At 39.7% G+C, this 25,566-nt stretch overlaps 2 protein-coding genes across 2 annotated transcripts in view; one reads left to right on the top strand and one right to left on the bottom strand.

Annotated features, from left to right (window-relative positions):
- The window catches only part of DHX29 (DExH-box helicase 29), a 30,088-nt gene extending 10,514 nt beyond the window's left edge, over nt 1-19,574 (bottom strand). The window contains 22 exon segments of the mRNA XM_029961537.1: nt 258-482; nt 2,646-2,721; nt 3,535-3,663; nt 4,047-4,135; nt 4,754-4,838; nt 5,778-5,898; nt 6,116-6,260; nt 8,779-8,919; nt 9,520-9,696; nt 9,790-9,933; nt 10,647-11,243; nt 11,667-11,790; nt 12,873-13,038; nt 14,460-14,621; nt 14,896-15,022; nt 15,431-15,553; nt 16,293-16,435; nt 16,811-16,940; nt 17,511-17,624; nt 18,382-18,455; nt 19,392-19,547; nt 19,550-19,574. Of these exon segments, the coding sequence (XP_029817397.1) occupies nt 258-482; nt 2,646-2,721; nt 3,535-3,663; nt 4,047-4,135; nt 4,754-4,838; nt 5,778-5,898; nt 6,116-6,260; nt 8,779-8,919; nt 9,520-9,696; nt 9,790-9,933; nt 10,647-11,243; nt 11,667-11,790; nt 12,873-13,038; nt 14,460-14,621; nt 14,896-15,022; nt 15,431-15,553; nt 16,293-16,435; nt 16,811-16,940; nt 17,511-17,624; nt 18,382-18,455; nt 19,392-19,547; nt 19,550-19,574 (3,273 nt within the window).
- A 331-nt stretch (nt 19,575-19,905) lies between these two features.
- MTREX (Mtr4 exosome RNA helicase) overlaps nt 19,906-25,566 on the top strand; it is a 47,575-nt gene continuing 41,914 nt past the window's right edge. Inside the window, exons 1-5 of the mRNA XM_018077233.2 lie at nt 19,906-20,050; nt 20,769-20,897; nt 22,548-22,614; nt 24,177-24,239; nt 24,742-24,854. Coding sequence (XP_017932722.1) covers nt 19,935-20,050; nt 20,769-20,897; nt 22,548-22,614; nt 24,177-24,239; nt 24,742-24,854 — 488 coding nt within the window. The 5' untranslated portion in view covers nt 19,906-19,934. The remainder of the gene's footprint in view (nt 20,051-20,768; nt 20,898-22,547; nt 22,615-24,176; nt 24,240-24,741; nt 24,855-25,566) is intronic.

Genomic DNA, 25,566 nt, shown 5'->3' with positions numbered 1-25,566 from the left:
TTGTGAACAGTACTTAGGAGTTTAAAATAATAGAATCATTTTAGGTTGAAGAAGACCTTTAAAATAATTAAGTCCAACCATAAAAAATACTCAGATTATTCCCCTCCATGATACTTGGCTGCCCTCACCCTAAAATAAACATTTTAATTTCTTGCATCATCTTTTCAAGATATCACATTGAAAAAAATCAGGTTAATTACAAAGAGTTAACAATTTCTACACTTTTTAAAATTTAGATAAAATTTATTTTTACTCACCACAGGATCCAAGCAGCCAAATATAGCACCAAATATAAGCATTTTGCCAATCTTTACATTAACAGGAAGGGCTGCAAGGTGCTGGCCCAATGGAGTCAGCTTGGGCTCGTTTAACTGACAAGCCCCAATCTTCCTCAGTAGATTCATTGCATTACCAATTACTTGCTGCTGTGGTGGGTCTAATGCTCTGGAAAGAAAATCCTCAGGAGAGCCAAGATTGCATTTCTGTGGAGTAAAAGGGTATGTATTTCAATATAAAAACTTATAATAAAAAACTTTTCTAGTAGCTAAAAAAAAAAAAAACAACTGGAAAGTTGTTCCTGCAATCAAAAGCTCACACTCTCTCCCTTCTAAACAAGCCTATTGTTTCCTGGATAGCTGACGTGCCCCACATCAGGTTTACAAAACTTGTTTGGAAAGACTTCATACGGCACGACCACTGTTCAGAGAAGTGTGTTATCGGTGATCACTGATGAGCAGGACACTCAAACCTGATGGGATACAGTTCAATCTAGCACTAATTCACCAGGTTGCCAGTTTTCCCATGCATATCTTACTCACTTAAGACATGGAGAGAGGTAATGGAATTGCCCCCTAAAGCAGAAATGCTATTTAACTAAGTTTGAATTCTGACTCTCAGACAAGCTGGAATTGTATAGCACACTATTCTCACTGAATAGCATGCTCTGGATTTTCCAGCACTCAAGTGCTGAGTTACCCCCTGACCTTGTGGGAGAAGCCCCACTGAGTAATTACACTGGATTAGGTCTGTTTTAGCAGACCTTTTTAGCTAATAAGGTCAGCGATTCCAAAACAGACAGCAGTATGAAGGTACAAAGGCATGGACAGTATTTTTAGCTAGCAAGGTGCCTTGGGCTTCTGTGGACACGTGTGGTAGTTTCAGTCTAGGCCTTCCTTGGTGACCAGTTTGTAACCAAGGAAGTAGCCAGATTACCCGGTATTCTCTACGATTTTTACATAAGCCAGGGCTATAAAGAATAAGGACAAGGCTTTGCTCTCTTCCCTGCCAGTGGCTCTGGAGGTGCGGGTTGCCTGCTGTCGGGTCTGCCGTGTTGGGGAGTGAGGCCTGGTGAGGCCTTGTCGACCTTGGGAGGTGGAGGTTGCCGGCGGTTGTTCCAGCGTGATTTTCTGTTGTCCCAAGGAGAGCAGTAGGATATACTTTTGCTATGCTAATTCTTTAGTTGCTAGATCTTGGGTTATTGATTGTGTATAGTTTATTTTGGTTTTGTTCCCTTTTCCTCCCCCCTTCTCTTTCCCTTGGAGTTGTGCATGGTATTTCAACTGTATATAGTTGTATATAACGTAAATACATTTATTTTCATATAGGTTTGGCTAGTTTGGATTTTTCATGTTTTTTTTTTCCTTAGGTCTGTGCTGGAGGTATTTTGGTGTTGGGTCTGGGACTTGGTGGGGAGCCAAGTAAAACTTAGACAACATGTTTTGGTAGTAGGGATGACTGTGGGAAGCTGCTAGAAGCTTCCTCCATGTCCAGTGAAGCCAATGCTAGCTGGTTCCAGGACAGACCCACCACGCCAAACCCATCAGAGACAGGGGTAACACCTCTGGGATAAGTTACTGCATAGAAGCAAACTGCAGCCAGAGAAGGGAGGAGGTGCTTCAGCATGCTGCAGCATACAGCCCATGGGGAAGACCATGGTGAGGAAGACTGTTCCCCTGCAGCCTATGGAGGTCCATGGTGGAGCCCATGCCTGAGCAGATGGGTGCCTGAAGGAGGCTGTGACACCATGGGAAGCCCACACTGGAGCAGCCTCCTGGCAGAACCTGTGGCTTCCCAGAGAGAGGAGCCCACCCTAGAGCAGGTTTGCTGGCCGGATGTATGACCCTGTGGGGGACCTTCATTGGAGCACTTAATGAAAAACTGTAACCTGTGGGAAAGATTCACATTGTAGAAGTTCATTGCGGACTCTCTGCTGTGGGAGGGACCCCAAGCTTAAGCAGGGGAAGGAATCCTCCCTCTGAGGAGGAAGCCACAGCAGAAGTAATCTGTGATGAAATGTCCGTAATCCCTCTTCCCTGTCCCTCTGCTCTGTTGGAGGGTAGGGAATTGGAAAAAAAGTTAAGGCCAGGAAGGTGGAAAACATTTATAAGATTTAGGTTTTACTTCTCATTATCTTACTCTGACTTGATTGATTATAAATTCAATTAATTTCCCCAAATTAAGTCTGTTTTGCCTGTAACAGTAACTGGTGAGTGATCTCTCCCTGTCCTTAACTCTGTCTATGAGCCTTTCATTATATTTTCTCAGTTGAGAAGGGTAGCAATAGAGAGACTCTGGTGGGCACCTGGTGTCCAGCCAAGGTCAACCCATCACAGAAAGTTAGCAATTCCAAAACCAAAAATCCATACCATAATATGAAGGCATAATTCCTCCAAAGGCACACGCAGTATTTCTGGAACAGAATATTCCATGAAACTTTCAAACCTGCAATGTCATAAAAACATAGAATCGCATACATTCAATTTAATATTTGAATTTCACATGGTCATTCTTCATAGATATTCTTTTGAAGGGCATGGCAGGAGGAGCAGCACGGGTAAGCTATTCATCCTTTGAATTAAGGCATGTGTCGTAGCTTTGAAAGCAAGAGTTTGTTAGTCAGAGAGGGAAAGGCAGTAAGACCCCAATTTTCAAACCAGCCTGTAAAATGCATAGCTCTCAAACTGGAAATCCTGTATGAAGCTAAAATGCCCAGTCCATTGGTTGTATCACAATACTTTAACCTTAATTATTTTTCAGCTGAAAGCTGCTTCAGACTTTCAAAGAAGCAGGAAAAACGTTATTCACTGCAGTGACAGAAACTAATTCTGCCCCCATATCTTATCCATAGAGACAGAAACCACTTCAGAAACCCACAGATCAGTCTGATAAAAAATTTGAAGTTCAGGAGATAAGGTTTGCCCCTACTGGATGTGAGGCAGTAGGTGCTGTCAAAAGTTGATGTTCCACAATTCCCTGGTGCCGTACTTTTCCTTTAATTATAAATATTTTTTTCAAAACACATAATAGAGATACTAAGAATAAAAGAAACCTCTTTTAAAAATGTGAAACAAAAACTATTGTAACACTTTATACATACAATATTCAAATTCTGGTTTTGGTTGGGGGTTTTTTCCAGCTTAATCTTTCCAGTTTGCAGTAATTAAAGTGAATTTCAACAAGAATTCTTGGCTTTACACATAAAAAACCCCAAAAGATATCTATGTGATCTACAAAATCTTGCTAAGTTTACCATACCTCTCTCTTGTGTACATTCGGAAGCAGAACCCATCCCTAACACGTCCAGCTCTTCCTTGTCGCTGCAGAGCACTCGCTTTACTAACAAAGGTCTCTTCCAGGGAACTCATCTGACTGCTTTCGTGATACCTGAAAAATTCAAAATCAAAGAACCTTGAATATAACTTGAAAGTGTAAAGACTAGGAAGTGAAAGTTTTTTTATTATTTCATCTCCCTGGCAATTCAGAATTGTTCAAACACATTGTGTAGAAACTGAGACAGTATAAAAAGGATCGCCTTAATTTTTAAATCAGTACTTAATCACGATTCTCCACATCTATGAACAACTTCTCTTGTTGTTCAAATAATTTGAAAATCCAAACTTGTACCTAAATTGCAAGCTGTTCAATGAGCTCAGCACATTTTTGCATCCAGAACTGTGGTTTAATAAGGATATTACAAAATTCTTGCAGTACTAACCTCCAAATATCTACAGTAATCACAGCATGATTGATGCAAATCAAACTCTCACCTATTTTCCTTTGTTCTCCCAGTATCAATTACAAAGACAACATCTGGTATTGTAATACCCGTCTCTGCTATATTGGTTGCCAAAACAATCTGGAAAAAGTAACATAAAAACTGTTAGACATTCCATAATTCTTCTATTTATGTTCTCTTTTAAATTACTATTTCAGAGTAAATTTTTCAGGTTAAAATCTTTTACCCAGAAGTGTTTCCCTAAATAATCTGACAAATAAATAAATGCTACATAACTCAGAAAATGGTCTGGTTTTCCCCAGTTACTGAGGAACTAAAAGTTAAGTAAGAATTTCACATTCACCTTTTGTTTTATAATCCATTAAAATTACTGGCTGGTATCTTCTAAAATTGATCAACATTTAATTAAATAGTTTGGCAGTAAATAAAATACTATTTTCCTAGATAAAAGCTATAGTTACCGGTTAACAACAGTTAAAATACAGGAAAGCAACAACTAAAGATGTTAATAGAAAAATATCAGGTTTAAAAATTTGTTTGATTACTGTCCAAGTTTTTACACCATATTATCTTCTATCCATTACAGACCACCAAATTAGAATTGTTTCTTTTAAGTGACAAAATTCTGGGGACAACTGGTTGTTGCATAATTCTGTATGATTAGATTTTATAACAATTCAGAATTGCAACCACAGCAAGTTCCTCCTTTTGTTGGTGAACTTTCTAAATACATCATACCTTTCTAATACCAAGAGGAGGTATTGTAAATGCAGCTGCTTGATCTTGAGTTGAAAGAACAGAATGCAAAGCTATTAATCTGTGCCTAGAACAAGAAATTACAGTAATCAATACACACTTATCAAATAAGATACAGTAAAAAAATAAGACCAGCATGATGACAGTAGCTTGGAGAAAGCAACTAGAATGGAAATTAAAGAGTAAAACTTCGTATGATTAGGTATGAAAGTCTGCCTCACTGTATTATTACAATACAAAATAAAAATAACATCATTAGTTCACAGGGCTGTTCTATTCAGTAAAAACACAGGAAAAATACTACTACTGCAAAACTCTAGGTTAATTTACATCAACAGCCTAGCAAAAAAGGGAACTAGGTGTCTATGAACTCAAACTCTTTACATTGTGCTTCCAAGACAAGGACCACTATTGATACTTTGCACAGATCTATAAACACATGCAACTTTCGGATTGAGTAATAAAGGCCTTCAGGGATAAGACAGCCACAGAGATTTGTACTTTCCTTCTCTTCCAGACCTTAATATCTCAGTCCATCTATGAATCTCTGGCATTTGACTGCAAATGTTCTTTTCATGCCGTTGTCTTAACTTTTAGTTACCCAAAACATAAATTTCAAAACTATCTGTCATTACAGTCCTAGGCCATTTCTCTTGGTAGATTACTGTCTCTGGAGCTCTTCGCAGGAAGCAGTCACTTCCCAGTAAGCCACAGAAATCTATATCCCAGGTATGGCAGCTTCCACACCCTAAGTGGAAAAGAAGTAGTCAAGTGCTTTGTGATTAGGTTTGTTGAAAAATATAATAAAAAAATAAAGTTACTACTGTACCATTCCTAAGCATCTGTCATTTTTGCTTGTATAACTTTTAGATAATAAAAGGACATTTGTAGCACAAACAGCTCAAAGGTATAACTCCCAGTTTCCTTTTTCAAGAATAGCAAACATTGAGTATATTTGTTGTGTTGTAAGTTAAACTACTAATTCCATAGAAAATATCTGTATTACCTGTCACGCAAGTTAAATCTTCTGTCAGTTGAAATGAGATCATACAGCTGTTGGATATGGGCAAGGCCTGGTAAAAAGATCAGCACAGCACCCTCGATGTTCTTGAACTGGGGACTTCTGTCTGGAAAGTTACAGTACAGGCATATAGTTAAAACAAACATGCATTTGCAAACAGTTTCACATGACAACAAGAACTAATGCTAGACTCTGCAGTCAATACTTTTTAGGATGTTTCATGTAAGAATGAGTTCAAGTACTTCATTATCAGTAGAAAGTACTCAAAAATAAGCCCACAGGACAACCCCAACTACATAAACTTCTTAAGAATTAGATTGTACCTAAGTATGAAAGCAACTCCAAAACAAGTTCAAGGTTGATCTTGTAAGGGTTCATATACAAGATAGCCTGCTGTGTATGACTGCTATACTTCGCATAGTAAGGAGCCAAATCAATACCAGGTCCAGACTGGACTGGGACATATTCCTAAAAGACAAAAGCAGGCAAAGAAGATCATATTCTTAGTGTTTTAGAAGAATGTAAGAGAGCAGAAGACCAATTTGCTATTCACTTAAAACAGACATTGATGTAAGAGACATTTAACTAACTACCCACAAAACCCAATGCAAGTTAGATTAAATCACAGCCACTTACATAACATGCATAGCTATACGCTGTTATATGACATTTCAGATTAAAAAAACAAAGTAAAAATTAAAGTCTGTCCAAAAAGTAAACAGTTTTCAGGTCCATATCTGACATTTGTTCGGTATCAATTCAAACTGAGGTAGAATGTCCACTTTTCTTCCTAAACTCTTCCTTTGGGGTACAAGAAACCAGTTTCCCCTCTCTCCTTTCCCTCACTTGACTGTTCTCTAATGGTTGCAATGAATTAGGTGGCAACTTCTGCAGTGTTTTGGAGCCGGAGAGAGTTACAAGATGAGACATATATTTAAATTTACTGTTTAATTGTTTATAGACATCTTACATACATAGCATAAAGTTTCTATGTTAAGTGCCACTGTTGTATTGGGTTTGTGTGGTCAGGTTTTGGTAGCAGGGGGACTACAAGGGTGGGTTCTGTGAGAAGCTGCCAGAAGCTATGCCCATACTGGGTACAGCCAATGCCAGCTGGCTCCAAGACAGACTCACCTCTGGCCAAGGCCAAGCCAATCATGCATGACAGTAATGCCTCTGTGATAACATATTTAAGAAGGGGGGAAAAAAAGTTATTGTGCAGATGAAATTGCGGCCAGAGAAGAGTGGAGTGAGAACACGTGAACAACTCTGTAGACACCAAGGTCAGTGGAGAAGGAGGGGAAGGAGGTGCTCCAGCCACTAGAGCTGAGGTTCCCCTGCAGCCTGTGGTGCAGACCATGGTGAGGCAGCTGTACCCTGCAGCCCATGGAGGTCAACAGGGTGTAGAGATCCACCTGCAGCCCATGGAGGAGACTCATGCTAGAGTAGGTGGATGCCTGAAGGAAGCTGTGATCCCATGCAAAGTCCATGTTGGAGCAGCTCGTGGCAGGGACCTGCTGACCCATGGAGAGAGAAGCCCATGCTGGAGTAGGTTTTCCTAGTGGGACTGGTAGCCTGTGGGTGACTCACGCTGGAGCAGCCTGTGTCTGAAGGACTGCGCCCATGGAAAAGTGACCCATGTTGCAGCAGTTTGTGAAGAACTATTGCCTGAGGGATGGACTCACATTGGAGAAGTTCACAAAGGACTGTCCCCCATGGGAGGGATCCCATGGTGGAGCAGGGGAGGGACTCCTCTCTCTGAGTAGCCACAGAAACAACCTGTGATGAACTGACCATAACCGCCATTTCATATCTCCCTGTGCTGCTGGGGAGAGGGAGGAGACACAACTTGGGAAGGAGGCTGGGGTGGGCAGAAGGTGTTTTTAAGATTTATTTTACTTCTCATTAGCCTGCTCTGATTCTGTTAATAATAAATTTAATTAAGAGCCCCACTTCAAGTCTGTTTTGCCTGTGAAGACATTGGTGACTGATCTCTTCCGGTCCTTATCTCAGCTCATGAACCCTATGTTATATTTGCTCTCCTCTGTTGAGCTGCAGAGCAGAGTGACAGAGCAGCTTTGGTGGGTATGCGGCATCCAGCCAGTGTCAACCCTCTACAATTTTAAATTACTTCATTGTTAATACACTTAAAGAAGCTTGACACTGCATATCCTTCTGTACTGAAGCATCAATAGAAACAAACCACAAAGGTGGAGCAGCACTCATGAGAGTGCTTGGCCTTACAACTAAAGGATGCTGTTGTGATGTACGGGGTTACTACCATCCTAGGGGAGGAAAAAAACCCAAACAATCAGCAGAGCACATGAGAGTGTATTTTTCAACATATGCATCACTGTTTGTTCACACCAAGCTAAATGGTCCTGCAGAAATTTTGATAAAGCAAGTCAGAGCATAGTTTAGATGAACAGTCTAAGCTGCCACAATCAGATAGTATTGATATAGTCTCCCCTTCGAGAATTTTGATCCAGAAGCACATAGAGTTGTCACTGCAGAGTACCTAAGGATTAATCATAATTAAACAAAAAAAGCTTTGTACAACAACCTCATGTAAATCATCTCATTTGGTATGCCAAGTTGGAGCACCTTGGGAGTTTTTCAGCTAAGAAGGATAAGATCCTGACTCTTCTGTTTTTAGGTTTGCTACATAGGAGAATTCTTTCAGAAAAAAAAAAAATAAATGCTTTCCCTGCTGCTGCTTATAGATCCAGAGCTGGGAATCTGTACAGCAGAACTCAGTGTCAAATACAGCAAAATCAAGCCAGCTATATAGGAGATAGAGAGACAATCAAAAGGATGCAGCATTTATAAATACTTGGTTTCCACTGTAGGAGTGCCATTGTGTATGTCTTTTACCAACTGAAAAATATTTTATATTATACAATCCAATCACACTTGAGGAACCAAAATGATAAATAATAAAAAAAAGTCAAATTTTCCAAGTCAAAGCTAGAAATGCCTATCTTACCTGATGCTTTGTAGTGCCTCCTCCTTTGACAGTAACATTTATTGCTACTTCCTCCTCCTCCTCCAAGAACTTCTGACAATATTCTGAGTCTTTCTCCAGAACATAGCCAGTTGCTTCAATTACATCTTCAACATGGAAAATCTTTGGTGAAAATTTGCAGAAGAAACAAGGCATATCAAAAACTGATCAGCACTTTTTTCATTTTTTAAAGCTTACATAACAAAGGTGAACAGGGCATGCCTTAATGCTGTAATAGGTCTTGCAAATTTCAACTCATCTTTCTTAAGATTTTTGTAAACCTAAACTTAGAGTTGCTACAAGTTTGCTAATGGACTTTTTCATGTGATCACTAACACAAACTTTACCATGGCCTGTATTGCATGCATAACAAAAATACAGAGTGTAATGACAAAGTTGCATAGGGAGCAGGGTGAATTCTTTAATGTTTTCATTTCTGCCTAGGTTGAATAGATAAAAATCAAAATATCAGCGATGGACAGATTTTAATCAATAAATCCATCAGAAAAAAAAACATTACAACCTTATACTTCAAAGCCCTGAAGTCATCTTACATTTCCATAAAAGAAAAAGGGTTACAAATCCTCAAAAAATGTATTTTAAGACGTGAATTCTTGGTAATAAAAAAGCAATATAGACATATTTCCTACAGATACTAACCAGGCAAGCACTGTACACATGCATACAAACTGTCTTGCATACTGAAGAGAAACATCTACCTACCTCAACTGGGTAACTCCTCCCCGAAATCCTTAAAATGGGACAATGTGAGAAATAGCTGGAAAACTTCTCACTGTCTGCAGTAGCACTCATTAAAATCACATGCAGGTCTGAGCGCTTATGCAAGATCTCTTTCAGAGTAACTAGCAAGAAATCAGACTGGACACTTCTTTCGTGTACCTAGAATTAGAAAAACATATCTATAGCAAGGATTTAGTACACGCAGGGCTCAGAATAACTATAGTTTCTGCGGAATAGTAAAGAATTAATAACCTCATCTACAATAACATGAGATATACTTGAAAGAAGACCATCTTCTTGAAGTTTCCGAAGCAGGACACCTGTTGTACAGTACAGAAGTCTGGTGGCTTCTCCCATTCTTGATTCCATACGAATTTGATATCCACACAGGGAATTCTTAAATAAAATATTAAAAATACCTTAAAATAATATACAAGCTAGCAATATTCAAAATTAAATGAAACTTCATACCTGTCAGATTCAGACACTGTACAAGTTGCTAATTAAGTAGTGTGGTGCACGACTGCCACACTTTCCTACAAGTGATTCCCTTTGTTAAGAAAGGGAAAATACACTAAGTTTATTCAGAGTATCAAAGAGCTGGTAAACTCAGGGTTGTTTTCAGGATTCTTTGCCAGTCTCAAAAATATTTTTGCACAAACAGATCACCACAACAAATACAGGACTTTGGCTTTCTTCAAATAACAAAATAACTTCTGTTGGAAGGGAGCCTCTCTCAAAGCAGAGCCTCACTCAAGGCTAGATTGGATTGCTAGGACCCTTATTCTCCATCCCAGGGAGTTTTCTCCATCCCTAGTGATAGTGGTGCAACAGTCTTTGGGCAATCTACTCAAGTCTTTGATCACTCCCATTATGAAACACCATTGCTCTACATTAGCCTTTAAAGATTTTAGAAATCATATATGGATACCCAGACGTTTGCAAGTGACAACTTGAAAAGAAACAACTAACATAGCAAGAAGTCCTTTTTGAGCGAAAACAACATCCAATTCTTTAGTTGTGTAAGAAATAATGTTTTCACTTTGTACCAACAATCCAGACCCCTGTATTTGATCAAGACAAGAAAAAGGAATTCAGACACATCTTACTTTTCCTCCTGGTCCTGATTCGCAGCCTAGCTCTTCACAAACCCTGGTTGCCAGACTCACTGCTGAGATTCTTCGGGGCTGTGTGCAAACAATATTGCATTTTTTTGATCCTTCATCTAGCAACAAGTCTTCCAACAAAAAATGGGGCACTTGGGTACTCTTCCCACTGCCTGTTTCACCAGCCACAACAAGTACTCGATGTTTTTTAAGAGTTTCTATGATTGAGTATCTGTGCTTAAACACAGGTAACTCTTGTCTCTCTTTCAGAAGCTTCTCATATTTAGAAGAACTTTGCAGCTTTTTGAACAAAATCCTTGAAGGTTCCAAATTATCTGCATCTGAGGTCTCAAGGGAGAGACTGCTGAAGTCCTCATCAGAAACTAAGTTTTCCCAGGAATCTTCAGGACCCTCAGATACTTTAGGCTGGTCTTCAGACTGTAGCTGCTGTTGTTTTTTGAGTTTGTTTAATAATTTAGCAATAAAGGTATCACGAGGCTTGTTGGTTTCTATCTTGTTTTCTTCTTCCTTTTTCTTTTCAATATCCCTCCATTCTAGCCAGACATCTCGGTAGGTAGGAGGCAGTAACTGATGAACTGACTTCAGGTGCAAAAAGCAGAAAAAAATTACATTATTACATACTTAGTAGTATTGCTAATATTTTATCTGTAAACAAACTTGAGTGTCAAAAGATAATGACAAAAAAAAAGTAGGGAGCTACTTCTAAACACAGAAACCATGAAAATAGTAATATAAACATCAACAATGCATTTTTGATTTTCAACTGGCTTGCATTCTTCACAACACTGAAAGAATAGCTTTACTTTCAAAAAAAATCCTTTCTGTATGCTGCAAAGCATACGCATGATTGTACATAAAAACAAATTAACATATAATACAAGCAAAGAATTTAATGGGAAATACATCATTAAACTATTTTTAGAATTTAACTACAGGTTTTATAACAAAAAAGTGCAGAGGCAGATTCCAGGCCAAGAACAGTAATATTGGTCAAAATCTTACTTGTCCTTTGGTTAAATGGTAGAGTGCCAAAGTAGCAGCTAGATGTTGTGCTTGCATACTATCTTCTGTTACGATTGTGGGACACATTGCCATTATATCATCTGATGATTTGACAATCCTGACCCTAAAAGAGAAATTCTTAAAGGCAATTATCTCAATTTTTGCTATCTATATAAACAGTACACCTGTTAATGTTTTTGTATAAAATAAAAGAGTGAAATTCAAATACAGAAACTAAGCAAAATAAACTTCATATTGCTCAATAATATTTTACAAACAGAAATAGCAGGTATAGTTTGATTGAACAGCAGAATATTTTCAGTAAGGATTCCAGTAATGATTTTATGACTTCTTTTTTTCTCTTAACAAATGTCTTCATTTTTTTCAAAGCACGAGTATTTATACACATACCAATAAGGTTAGGTGCTTGGAAGAAGGACTAAATATTTGTTTGTGTGCTTGTATCTGTCTAGGATAGATCAAGATGACATTTAATGAACTACTGAGATGCAAACAGTTGTTTAACAGATACACGCTAGTCAGAGTAGCAGCCAAATTTCTCATATTCTTAGGTGGACAATATATTCATAGCTTTTACCTTGAGTAAGAAAACAAGTTCTTTTATTTCATTCCTTCAAGAAATATTACTCATTTGTAATGTTGTATCTACTTTATTTGTACATAATAATATTCTACTTCATAACACTATATTACAGACTTGTTTTCTGAAAGAAATTTAAAAAATTAAAAGGTACTGTGCTGTTTTAACTACAAATTTATGGTAGCTTTAGTACAAATTTCTAACTTCCACTTTATGAAAGAATCTCCAAAGGGGTTTTAGTATTCATAAACTTAGAATCTATGATTTAATATACTACTTTGAATGAGAATACCAAAAGTCAGTTGTCTAAATTTATCTCACAGGTTTGCTTCAGACTAACCTTTCGTTCAGGAGTACATAAATAAAAATCTCATCTGAGCTTTACAGGGATCATTCACTAGAATCTTATTTTTTTTAACTGTACCTAGTCTAACTGTCACTTTTGTTATCCAGAGTGAAATACCTCCCTGATGGACTAAAAAAGAGTTTATATATATATAATACTAATATAAATCTGGATCAACAAGACAGAATTGGCCAGATTTTCTATTTTTAAATGAACCAAAATGAAGTTATACAGAAAGTTATACACAGAAAATACATACCTACATTTCCAGTATTTTCCAACTGGAATCTTTTCAAAAGAAGGATTTGGACTCTTGGGAAAATTTTTCCTGCACCAGTCAATCAAAAATTGTTTTGGAGATTTACCAGTCCAACTTCGAGCACTATAATCAAAGTTTCTTATATCTAGTGGTTCTTTCTTTTTCACTACAAGAGCAGAATGACACATTTTAAGTCTCCTAAAGTTTATTTTACAATCCTTTGAAGTCAACAACATTTTTACCTTTTATTCAAATGTATTTTACTAGACAGCAATATTTTCTGAAATATTTTGCAGAAATACTGGTATTGATAACACATGACAGAAATGCCTGCATTTCCCATAGAAGCATCTAGCAGAAAATTAGTTACAGTATTTTGTCATCTTTGGTCACCCAATAATTTTAGAACTTTCATTAAAGTCTGGTTGTTAGAAAATAATCTAACAGTTTGAAGATTTACCATGAAAATAGTTCAAAAAGATGAGACAGTGACACTAGAAACAGTAATCAGCACTACAATTGAAAAAAGAAATAATCTAAATTTTAGACAGGACAGGATGGCAAAAATAACTTTCAATGTAATCTACTAAAACAAATACAGATCCTTTAAAGTCAGCTTGGTCAGTGAGATAGACTGATCGTTTGCAGATGAGACCAATCTGGGCAGGAGTGTTGATCTGCTGGAGGGCAGGAAGGCTCTGCAGAGGGATCTGGACAGACTGGATAAATGGGCTGAGGCCAATAGTATGAGGCTGAAAAGTGCCAAGTCCTGCCCTTGTGCCAGGGCAACCCCAGGCAGGGGAAGAGTGGCTGGAAAGCTGCCCAGTGGAAAAGGACCAGGGATGAAGGTCAACAGCAGCTGAACATGAGCCAGCAGTGTGCCCGGGGGGCCAAGAAGGCCAATGGCATCCTGGCTTGGATCAGCAATAGTGTGGCCAGCAGGACCAGTGACTGGCCAACAGGACAGTGACTGTCCCCCTGTACTGGGCACTGGTGACGGTGCACCTTGAATTCCATGTTCAGTTTTAGGCCCCTTACTACAAGAAAGACATTTTGGTGCTGCAGCATGTCCAGAGAAAGGCAATAGAGCTTGTGAAGGCTCTGGAGCACAGGTCCTGTGAGGAGCTGCTGAAGGAGCTGAGGGTGTTTAGCCTGGAGAAGAGGAGGCTCAGGGGAGACCTTATCACTCTCTACAACTATCTGAAAGCAGATTGTAGCCAGGTGGGGGTCAGTCATTCCTCATTAGGAGGAATTTCTTCATGGAAAGGGTGTCAAGCATTGGAACAGGCTGCCCAGGGAGGTGGTGGGGTCACCATCCCTGGAGGTGTTTAAGAAAAGACTGGACAGGGCACATAGTGACATTGTTTAGTTGACAAGGTGGTGACTGGTCAAATTTTGGACTTGATCTCAGATGTCCTTTACAACTTAAACAACTCTGAGCCCTTCTGTGGTAGTCCGCCTTCCTTTCTCATGATCAGAGCTTGCTGACTCTGCAGTGCAAAGCAACACAACCTAGAAAAACAAGAACTAATTCTGAAAACTTGTGGTACACTTCAAGCTTGTACTACTGAACCTCTTTCAACACACCTTTGTCTTCCTTTGCAGCACCATCAGGTTTTTCAAGCAAGCTCAAATTGAAAGTGGTTTCTTGAGGCTGAGGTGAGGGAGTTTTTTTCTTTTCGCTTTCCTGTTTGTTTGAAATCTTTAGAGCTGGATTAAATACTGGATGTTCTTCAAGTACTCCCATTTCTGCCAGAAAGAAGATACAACTTACAACCACCAACTGCTTAAAGCACTCAATTATATTAATTCGTACTGAGTACCCAAAACCAGAAATAGTAAAATGTTACTGACATTTTAGAATTTGATCCACATGGAAAGTACAGATTCAGAAAGGCCCTCATTTCACACACTGACATAAAAGAGGATTAAATAATCTTCAATTCAATCTGACTCCAAGAATTATTTGCCTAACAAACACGCAGGCCAGAAAATAAAACACAGGTAACTCGCACAGCTCTACCTTGCTGAATTCTTCTTATTTTCTCCTGTGCCGCCTTCTGGCCTTGCTTGTCTTTGTCTTGCTTGGAGAGGCTTCCTTGTTCTTTTGCTTCTGAAAGCTTGGCAGACAGATGTATGTACCTCTCATTCTATTTCAAGAGAATTATTACTTACAAGCTGAATATTTTAACAAACTTTATAATAAAAAAACGAAGATTTTTTTTGTCACTTATACCAAGCTCATACAATAGAGAAACAATTAGTTCTTATATAACTGCCAAAACCTCTCAGAATTTGAGTCACTTTCCCAATCAAACTAAGATATATTTTAAGAATTTTGCCTTTCCAGATAAATACATTCAACATTTTGAACCCAGTACAAAAAACAGAGGAAAGGAAAAACAAGTTAGAAAAGGAGAATTTTCAACCCAGTAGCCCGCAACTGTGAAAACAGATCATGTAAAAAAGTATTCAATCTCCAACTTATAACAAATCCCCCACATACAGATGTACCAGACATTTTTGAAAGACTTTGTGAAGCATTATTCTATTCTTACTGGGTCAAACTGTTCCTCAGCTGTCTCTTTCAAAGACTCATTCTTCTCGTCATCACTCTGTTGCTCAGCGTATCGCAAAATCCATTCCTTCATACTCACTTCTTTCTCTTTCCTCACATTCATCTTATAAGAAGAGCAATATAAGTCAAAAGAAATTATAAAAGGAAGTGAAAACATCAATGCTCTTTTCTGCCAGGAACTAATGTTTAAGATTTTATATACAAAGATACGCAACAAAAAATCGTGGGGCAAACTTCTCCAACTGGGGTGAATATTTCACTATAAACATAAATAGATCTTAACACCAGAATGATTGTAATTGCTGTAAAGAATGAAATCTTGCACGAAATCTTTTTGATTTCTGGTTTTAAGATTCAATGACTACAGCAATCAAAACACTGCGAGTACACAGGAAAACTTAAACCCACAAATTATGTAAAGAGTGCCACCTGTAAATAAACAGAATAAACCCATTCTAGGATACAATTAGGCTTAAGAATCATAGAATGGCTTGGGTTGGAAGTGACGTTAAAAGATCATCTAGTTTCAACCCCAGCTCATGTTGATACCGAGACCTGCCCTGACCCAGGTGCCGCACCTTGCACTAGGTCTTGTTTAAACCTCAGGAGATTCCCTGTGCTCTACCACAGAAGTGACCTATGAAGAGCCTTCTAGACTCCACATGAAAAATACAATACCTTCAAATGACCATTCCACTAAAGTTAAAATAATGTGGGTGATAATTATTAATCATGCATTATTTCATATGCTTTATCAGTGTTGGAAGCCAATGCAACTCCTGTATTTTAGAAAACTTTGTTCTCTCTTCCCCCAGTAAATGCAGGTGAAGTCTTCAGTTTACCTTAGTTTCAGGGCCACTTGCCTTCTTTTTGTTATCTACTAAGTGAGGCGGAGGTTCATGCTGTGACACGGGAGAACAAAATTTTGCTCTTGGCTTCTGCTGCTGCTCCTCAAACTGCTGGCTAAAACCTTCAGGCAAAGCATCTTCAAAATAAAAAACCCATGTCACAGAAAATGCCAATAATTACAGAAAATCTTTTAAAGTGTGTTGGGAACCAACTAGAAGAACACAAAACCAAACTAGCACCCCTGAAATAAAATTAGATTTTAGCATTTATACAAGCTAGTATTTGCTTGTTGGACTTTCACAGAACTCCGAGAGTAGGAACAAATCCATACCACTTTAAACGCTAAAATATCCGACAACCAGAAAGCTGGGAATCTAGGAGAAGAACGCTGTGGTGACTACCAATCTTAGTGAAACGATATATTTATATAATTACTACTATGAAGCATTCCTATGGCAGAGTAAGTCCTATTTCTCTTCTGTTAAAAACTATTCTCTGTCACCATACTCACCATCAGGAAGATTTAAACAAAGCCAATCAAGGGCAGAGTGAAGATCACCACCATACAAAAGTGTATTTTTCATCGCTTCTTCAATGTGTTCAGTCTTAAAAGAGAATCTTTGTAAAGCCATGTATACATCCTATAAACAGAAAAAGCCAGAAAGCATCAGGATTTCATCTATCAGTGTAATACAGGTTTATAAACTCCTATTTCCCACATAGCGGAAAGCTGGCTTTAAATAAAGGTAAACAACATGGCACTCTTTGTATCATAAGGCTAAGCAGAAAATTCTGGTTTGCACATAAAATTTATAATGTTTTCTTTGTAAACAAGCATGCATAGGTATAAATAAATCTACATTCCAGCCTCTGTAGAGAATGTAATTTTTCAGTTAAAAAAAGATACACCTACAATTTTCCAGCTAAATGGAATGAAAAATATAGGAAACATGAAACATTCAGATTAAGTACTATTCCTCTATCTTTTCTGAAGACTCTTGATTTTAGTTCCTGAATCCATAAAGATGTGCTTTTCCTAATAAGCATACTTCTTGATTCCATTGACTAATCAATAATATAACCACTGAAAAGCATGCTGTAATGGTTTATACTGCACACAAAAGTGTAGTACAATACATGATAAAAATGACAAAAACTAAACCCCTTATTCTAAATAAGCAATGGTTGGAAAACAAAACTTTGAACTCTACCTGTAGCTTCTTTGCAGTAAGTCTTTTGGAAATTATTCCTTTGTCATCATTTTGAGTTTTATGGTCATTGATGACATCAATAATCCTTTTCTCCAAGTTACCATTTATTGTTACCTGCACACAGAGAAAATTAGTCGACACAAACAAACATTACAAGTTTTTAAGATATATCAATGCTATTCATGGCTAGGGATGTAAGAATGCAGAAATCTCTCTGCCATTCAAATTCACTCTTCTCCAGCTTTCCATAAGCACTCTAAACATTTCTTCTGAAAGGAACACTTCTTTACTTTTGCAACTTATGTGCTTTTACTTGAAATAGAAGAGTTCATTCCTTATTACAAACAAGGGCCATTTACATCTTCAAGGAAATACTCTAAGGAAATTAAAAAAAAAATTCTACTAGAAAACAAGGACTTTCTCCTCTGCTTACAAAAGCTGGTATAAAATAATGCAAACATCAAGATACAATCTGTGACACTCTCCCTCCTACATAACTTTAAAAATAATTTTAGCATATAATTCTAATATTTTTAACTCTTCTAAAGTATGAACCAAGCTTTAGTTGCTCCTAAGGTTGTTCTATAAAATCTATATTCTTTTTTTGACAGGAAGAAGAATCCACATGCACAGAAGAGCCCAAACATAATTCTTAATGGCCTTGCATGCAAAATACACTTAAAAAATAGACATTCTCCTATGCCATTAATTTACCCCTATTTCTTAAAGCACACTCAAAAACTGAAATATAATCAGTCAATATCTAATATGTGAATGTAGTTTACCTGCACATATAAAGCTGAAGAAATACTTACTCAGCTAAAGCAGTACAATGCAAATCAAAGTTATTTTATGTAAAGAAGACATTTACCTTAAGAACGGATTTATCTAGATTCGCAGCAGCCCCGGAATCTGTTGTTGAACTAAAACTATAAGTTTTCGGACCTGCAAATTGCAAATAACGATCAATTACATAAGCAGAAACTCTGGGAAAAGAGCTACCCAAACACCTGCTGTACAGGAACTCCTGATAATCTAATAACAAGACTTTTTGTAAATAACTCAACACACTGATGCCAACAAAGTGCATTTACTCAGGGACACCCCTGGAAGCAGAATCACAAACTAGTTATGGTAGAAGAAGACTTCCGGAGAACATCTAGTCCAACTCCCCTGCACATGCAGGGTCACCTAGAGCCGGTGACACAGGAACACGTCCAGGTGGGTTTGGAATGCCTCCAGACAGGGAAACTCCACAACCTCTCTGAGCAGCCTGTTCAGTGCTCTGTCACCCTAAATGCAAAAAAGTTCTGAAACTTTTTGTTTTAGTTTATGGCCTGTTTTAGTTTATGGCTCCTTGTCCTGTCACTAGGCACCACCGAAAAGAGTCCAGCACCATCCTCTTGACATCTGCCTTTGAGATATATTTATGTGTATTAATGAGATATCCTCTCAGCCTTCTCTTCTTTAAACAGGCCTGGCTCCAGCAGTCTCTCCTCTTACGAGAGACGCTCCAGACCTCTCATCATCTTTGTGGCTTTCGCTGGACCCTCTCCAGTAGCTCCTTTTCTGTCCTTAGGAGCACAAACCGGGCACAGCGCTCCAGACACGCCCTCACCGGCGCCGAGCAAAGCGGCAGGATCACCTCTCTCGACCTTTCAGACGGGTAGGGCGGACTGACGCCAGGACCAACCAGCCTCGGGGTGGAGTGACTCCAGCTGCCTCTCCCGACGCCGGCAACACCAGTCCTTCTGCTGGGCCTCTCCCTCTTTCCCAGTCTGCGGGCAGCTGCAGCCGCCCTCAGGCGCTCACCCCTCCAGCCAAGGCAACCCTCACCCGCGCACGCCCCCACAAGCACGGGCGCTCCGCGGTGGCGCGTACCTTGTTTGACACGCAGTTCCTTGGCGGCGGGCGCGGGGCGGAGCGGGGCGGCCTGGCCAGGGGCTCTGCGCGGCGCGGCGCCCTCGCGCTGCGGGGGGCTCGCGCGGGCGCGGCGGCGGACGCGGCTCGGCGCGGACGCATGAGCTGCGCTTGCCCGCGCTTCTTAGCGTTGCGGCCGCCCATAGCGCGCGCCAGCCCCGCGCCCTGCGCGCCTGCGCACATCCGGGCACCGCGCGCGGCACCGCCAACGCCACCTCCCATTGGTCAGTATCACTTCCCACCCACAGCGCACGCGCTCGGGCCGCGCAGCCTCCTCTTCCTCCTCCCTCGGCCTTCCGGGGGCGCAGCGTCCAGGAGGACCCGGAGCGGGCCCGAGACTGGGAGCGGGCCCGAACTGGGGCGGGCCCGAGACTGGGAGCGGGCCGTGCGTGCGGCCCTGGCGCCCAGGACGGCGGGCAGCTCTGTCTGTCCCTCCCCTCTCGGGGTGCAGCGCCGGAAAGGCCCCCCCGCGCGGGGCACTGGTGGGAGCGCGGCGGTGCAAGCATGGCGGAGGCGTTCGGGGACGAGCTCTTCAGTGTGTTCGAGGGGGACGCGGCCGCCGCCGCCTCTGGGGCCAAGAAGGGCAAAGCGGGCGCCGTCGAGGCCGCCAGGAGAGCAGGGTGAGGGCGCAGAGAGGGGCCGCGGGTGCTCTGTCGGTGGCGGCTCGGGTCGTAGCACAGGGCCTGGCTTGTGCCGGCGGGTGTGAGCTGCTGAACCCCCCCGGCACCGGTAGTCGGTGCAGTCTGAAGGAACCCAACGTCTATAAGTGTCTGAAGGGCGGGTGCCAAGAGGATAGAGCCAGGCTCTTCTTGGTGGTACCGAGCAATAGGAAAAGAGGCAGGGGGCAGAAACTGATGCACAGGAATTTTCATCTGAACATGAGGGAGAACTACTTTATTGTGTGGGTGACCAAGCACTGGAACAGGTTGCCTAGAGAATTGATGGAGCCTCCCTCACAGGAAATATTCCAAAACTGTCTGGATGCAGTCCTGTGCCATGTGCTCTGGGATGACCCTGCTTGATCAGGGAGGTTGGACCACTGTGGTGCCTTCTAACCTGACCCGTTCTGTAATTCTGTGACCTGCTTTCCCAAAATTTCTGGCCCTAAAGCTGTAGTCAGCCCTGGTTCAGTGAAAATTGGGAAGTATTGGGACCTGCTAGGCAGCTTATCTGGAAAGTGGCCTGAAATCCCACAGTTCTTTTTGTGAATGGAATTCCCCCTTTATTGTTCCCTGAAAGCAATGTGATCGCAGTCACCGTTGGGACAGCTGTTTTCTTTCATGAAAATAAATAAGTTAAAGATGCAAAGTTTAAATTTTTTGTCTGTTTATGTTGCAGAAAAGGATTGGAAGAAAAACCTTCAGTACCAGCAACAGGGAAGCCGAAAAGGGATGTTGAGGTTGATAGTACAGAAGCTGTCTTTTTGGGAAAGAAGCCAAAATTGGAAGATGTATCAGAAGATGTTAAGTAAGTGCCCAGCTTAATGTGTAAAGTAGTTCCAGCAAGCCGTACTGGTTAGCCATTGCTAAACGTGAACAGTCACTATAAAGTAGTTTTGCACTGTTTTTGAATAAAGATGAATTTTTGTATGAAGATTTGCATTTCCAGTGTCTGTTTTAAGTGAGTCTGCTAGTTCAGTCTCAGCAGTGATGAGCACTGGATGTGTTTAAAATAAAGGTGCAAGCGTTCATGTATTTAGTCATGTATTTAGTATTTATCACATATGTAAGTACAAAGTGTTATATGTTTGTGGGTACTCATATGAATTGAGAGTTCTTGGTCAAAGCCATTGTGTTGATTCCACACACAGCAAGAGATGAGCAGCCAAGTACATGGGAGGAGGCAGGCTTGGTTTGCTGTGTACCATGCCATTGAAAAACATAGTTGGCTTGGGATACTCTGGGGTAATTAGAGTAATTTGGCCAGAGAGACAGAAACAAGACTTTTGAGGCATGTAAGGTGATAACTGCAGTAAATGTTTGGAATCTTGATTACAGGTATGCATTTAAATTTGAGCATAAATGGCGGGTGTTTGACATGGATAGAGGGGTGTACTTGTACATGTCAGCAGCTAGGGAGATGAGGCAGCTGAAGGGAAACCAGAATGCTGTTTTTGTGCTGTAGGATCTGCATTATCTATCCCTTTTTTCTTTCTAGAACTTCATGACTGCTATTATGAGGTGTTTTGAAAATAGGTGGAAGGGGCAGTGCAGGCACTTTTTCATCTTATTGTATCTTAAGAGGTTCTTGGAAACTCAGAAGCTTATGTTGATTCAGAAAATTAGGAGGGTTCATGGGAAAAAAACTCATCCAGACCTGCCAAATGCGGGTGTGCACTTCCTGTTCAAGGTGCAGAAAACTGTACTACAGAAATATAACGTGTTTGCTGTACTCTTATGCTCTTTTCTGGGTGATGTGTTACTGACTTCTGTCAGGCAGAATTCTGGTCTGGATTATCAGTTGGTCTTGCATATTAATTTTTCCTAAGTTGAAAGTAAGATTTTCTGAGAGAAGGTCATGAGAAGACTTCTTAGAGCACTGTAAACAAAGGGTATAGAAGCAAGAGAAAACCAGAGGCAACATTTTAAGTCAATTTCTGAGTGGTATCAGCAGAATGTGTATTCGCCCACAGTAGCTTATAAAATCATCAGGAATAAACAGTTTCATGCTGTGAGACTGTATTCCTTCCTTGTGGCCATGAAAGAAGGAACTGGTAAAGAAACTGGGCCTTGTCTTCAGGCAGCTGCTTGGGTTGATCCAGGCTGCTGTTATTCCGTGTCATGACTAGCAGCAGGAATACAGGTCTTGAATTTTGCTTTGTTGTATATTGGAAAAAGTCCCCATTTAATCATAAAACTTTATGCAAACAAATGAGATCCAAGTGCTGTTTTGTGGTGAAAGATTTAAAGCAGCAGCTAAAGTAGACTTATGTAGCAGCAAAATCTTAACTTACAGGTATTAGTCTTAGTAGTAGTCTCTGCCGACTGTCCACGTCAAGATTGTGCATATTTTCTTTGTGTCACAATTAAAGTAGAGATGAAATTCAACATGTTAGTGTTTATAAAGACAGAAGAATTTTTGGATGCTTTTCAGTGATCCTAATTCATGTGTTTTTAGTCTGGCAGACCTGATGCCTCAAGTAAAGGTACAAGCTGTGGAAACTGTTGAAGGTTGCACACATGAGGTAAGTGCAGTGAATATGCATATGGAAAATATAGGCTTGTTTCATATAATTGTATTTATTACTGCTGGGTTAGTAGTATTGTTTGTTTCCCTTTTAATTATTGTATCATAGAATTGCGAATCATTTAGGTTGAAAAAGACCTCTAACATCATCCTTAAGACCTTTGAGTGCATTAGCCCAGCACTGCCAGTTCCATCACTAAAGCAGGTTCGCTAGGGTCATATCTCCATGTCTTTAAATACTCCCAGGTTTGGTGACTCAGCCACTTCCCTGGGCAGCCTGTTGCAATGCTTGACAACCCTTCCTGTGGAGAAATTTCTTCTGATATCCTGTGTATGTCCAGTTTTCCCTAGCACAGCTTGAGGCCATTTTGTATTGTCCTGTCACTTTTTACCTCTGAGGAGAAACCGGCCGAAACCTGACAGCGCCGTGCCTGTAGCCCTGCCTGGAGATGTGACCCAAGGGCAGGACCCAGCACTGGGCCTTGTTGAACCTCATACTATTGGCCTCAGCCCATTGATCCAGCCAGTCCAGATCCCTCTGCAGAATCCTCCTATACTTTAGCAGATATATTATTTTATATTAAATTTATGCTTGTAAAGAGTTTGAAGTCTGTGTCTGACATGGAGCATTCAGAAAATGCACTTGAAAAATTAGTAGGATATCTTACCAGAAGTTTGAATCAAACTTGTAATGTAATTGAGTGATTGTGAAAGACTTGATCATAATGTAGATAGGTTTCCATATTTGAAAGCTACCAAGAACATTCTGAGCACTGTTGTTGAGGAGGAAAACCTACTAATTGTTAAAATAGGACTGTGTTCATATTGTGATCTATGTGTGCAGCAGTGCATTCTCTATTATGCCATATTCTGCTATTCTTGTTAAAGAATGAAAGGTTTTCTTGTAAAGCTGATTACTGTTGAAAATTGCATACTGGCAAAAAGAAAAAAAGAGTTTTCTTTTGTGAAAACAAAATTTTGGAAATTATCCATTTTCAAATTGTATTGATAAACATAATTACACATCTAAATGCGAAAAATGGGAAATATTAATGCCCAGGTGTCTGTACAATTATTGTTATCTTGAGTTGTCTCATAGAGGTTTACCTTGAGTTAGTAACTGAACAGAGCTTAAGTATTTAGAATGAATAAATGTGGGATATTGGCTGGGAACAGGAACATTACCTGTTTAAATAACAGTGTTGTATGGAAAAGGAATATAATCAGTGTGAGCTGAGTAATTGCTTCTCACTACCACTGGCTGAAAGCCATGATTGTGTCTTGTCCTGAAGAGCTGATGTTCCAAGGTGGGTGAAGCAGTAATATTTCACACAAGACAGCAGGGGTATCAGCAAAGTGAGAGAAGGAGCATTGTTGGGGCAGGAGAATAGAGAGATTAATTGAAAAACTCTAAGAGGAAGGAAGGAACCTTTGACACATGAGCTCACAGAAACAGGATAATAGCAATTCAAGTTAGTTTTCGTACACTTGATGTTGCCAGACATCACTGCAGTGGACACAGAATTCTGCAACTGTTTTTATTTTAAATGTATTTTATAGGTTGCACTTCCAGCATATGAAGAATTCACAGGTCTGAAGCCACGAACTGGAAAAGCTGCAAAAGTATGTGGTAGATTGCATTTCTTTTTCTTTTTTGTACATGCTTTAGATAGTAGATGAGAGTAGAGCAAAAAATTATGTACTTTGTCAGTAAGATCTGGAAAAGATGGCCTGTCATAATTAAGATGTTTGTATATGTAAAATCTGGTAGAGAAAATTATATGGTTGAATGCGGTGGATAGGCTGTTATGTCAATTCTTTCTGCAACATCAGGTGGTGGCATCACTGTAGTTTCTGTTCCTAAATTAGTAAATTAGAGAAAATTCAGTCATCGGGGCAAAAGTTTAATTTGGTATGACATCAAGACATAAGCATAGATCTTAGGTGTGCTATTAGATAAAAATATTTAAATACAAAGCTATTGCAGAATACTGGACTAAGATCAGCTGAAATTACAAATATCTGCAGGATTTCTGCCTCTAATTTGCGCACTGAATCAGTCAGAAAATTAATTAGATGTAACTCTGTTTTAAGATTGTGATGTTTTTGCTTTTTTTCTTTCTAGGAATATCCCTTTATTCTTGATGCCTTTCAGAGAGAAGCTATTCTTTGTGTAGATAACAACCAGTCTGTGTTGGTGTCAGCTCATACATCAGCTGGTAAAACTGTTTGTGCTGAGTAAGTTATTTTCTAACAATCTCTAATAGAAGGGTGTGATATTCGTTATGTCATTTTGTTGCACCATCAGTAGCTATTGTGTCCCAGTTTCTTGATGCAAAGTTCAGTCCATAGGTGTTAGAATTAAATTGGCCACTCTTGAATGTAAAAATTACATTTCTCATCTTGTTTACTGGGTAGTGAAAGGCTTAATTTGTGTTTAAGCTTAACTCCTATTTTTGAACAACCTGTCGGGATGTTATTGTATAGATTGAAGAGAAAGTTTCTTCAATACTGATTTGCATAAATCTGGAAAAAAAACCACCTTGTTTTCTAGCTCCTGGCTATAACTAAAAGACTTCCTTGTGTGTGGTTTTTTTCCTTTGTCAGAAGCACTTGTTTGATTTAGTTTGCAACTTTAATTTCTATCAGTCAAGAAATTTTTAAAAGCTAGTGTATATTTTCTGTCAGTGTTTGATCGTACAATGGAGTGACTTTGCTGACCTGAAGTAAAAAGTAAAATGTACATGAAGATATATTAGAGCATGGACTCAAATAATAGTAGTTTTGTTGTGAGACAGTGACAGTTTTTTAGTTAAACCAGATGTGCTCTGGTGTCTATAAAAATCAGGTAAGTTGGTGTCAAGGATTTTTTACTCTCCAAAGGGGCATATGTAGTTAAGTTAAGATTGCACTGAACTTAATCTAGATATGAAATGCTGGATTTATTAGA

Source organism: Manacus vitellinus, unplaced genomic scaffold (genome assembly GCF_001715985.3).
Source record: "Manacus vitellinus isolate BGI_N305 unplaced genomic scaffold, ASM171598v3 scaffold_36_pilon, whole genome shotgun sequence".
NCBI lineage: Eukaryota > Metazoa > Chordata > Aves > Passeriformes > Pipridae > Manacus > Manacus vitellinus.
Note: the sequence above shows the minus strand (reverse complement) of the source record. Positions and strands in the feature narration are given on the sequence as shown.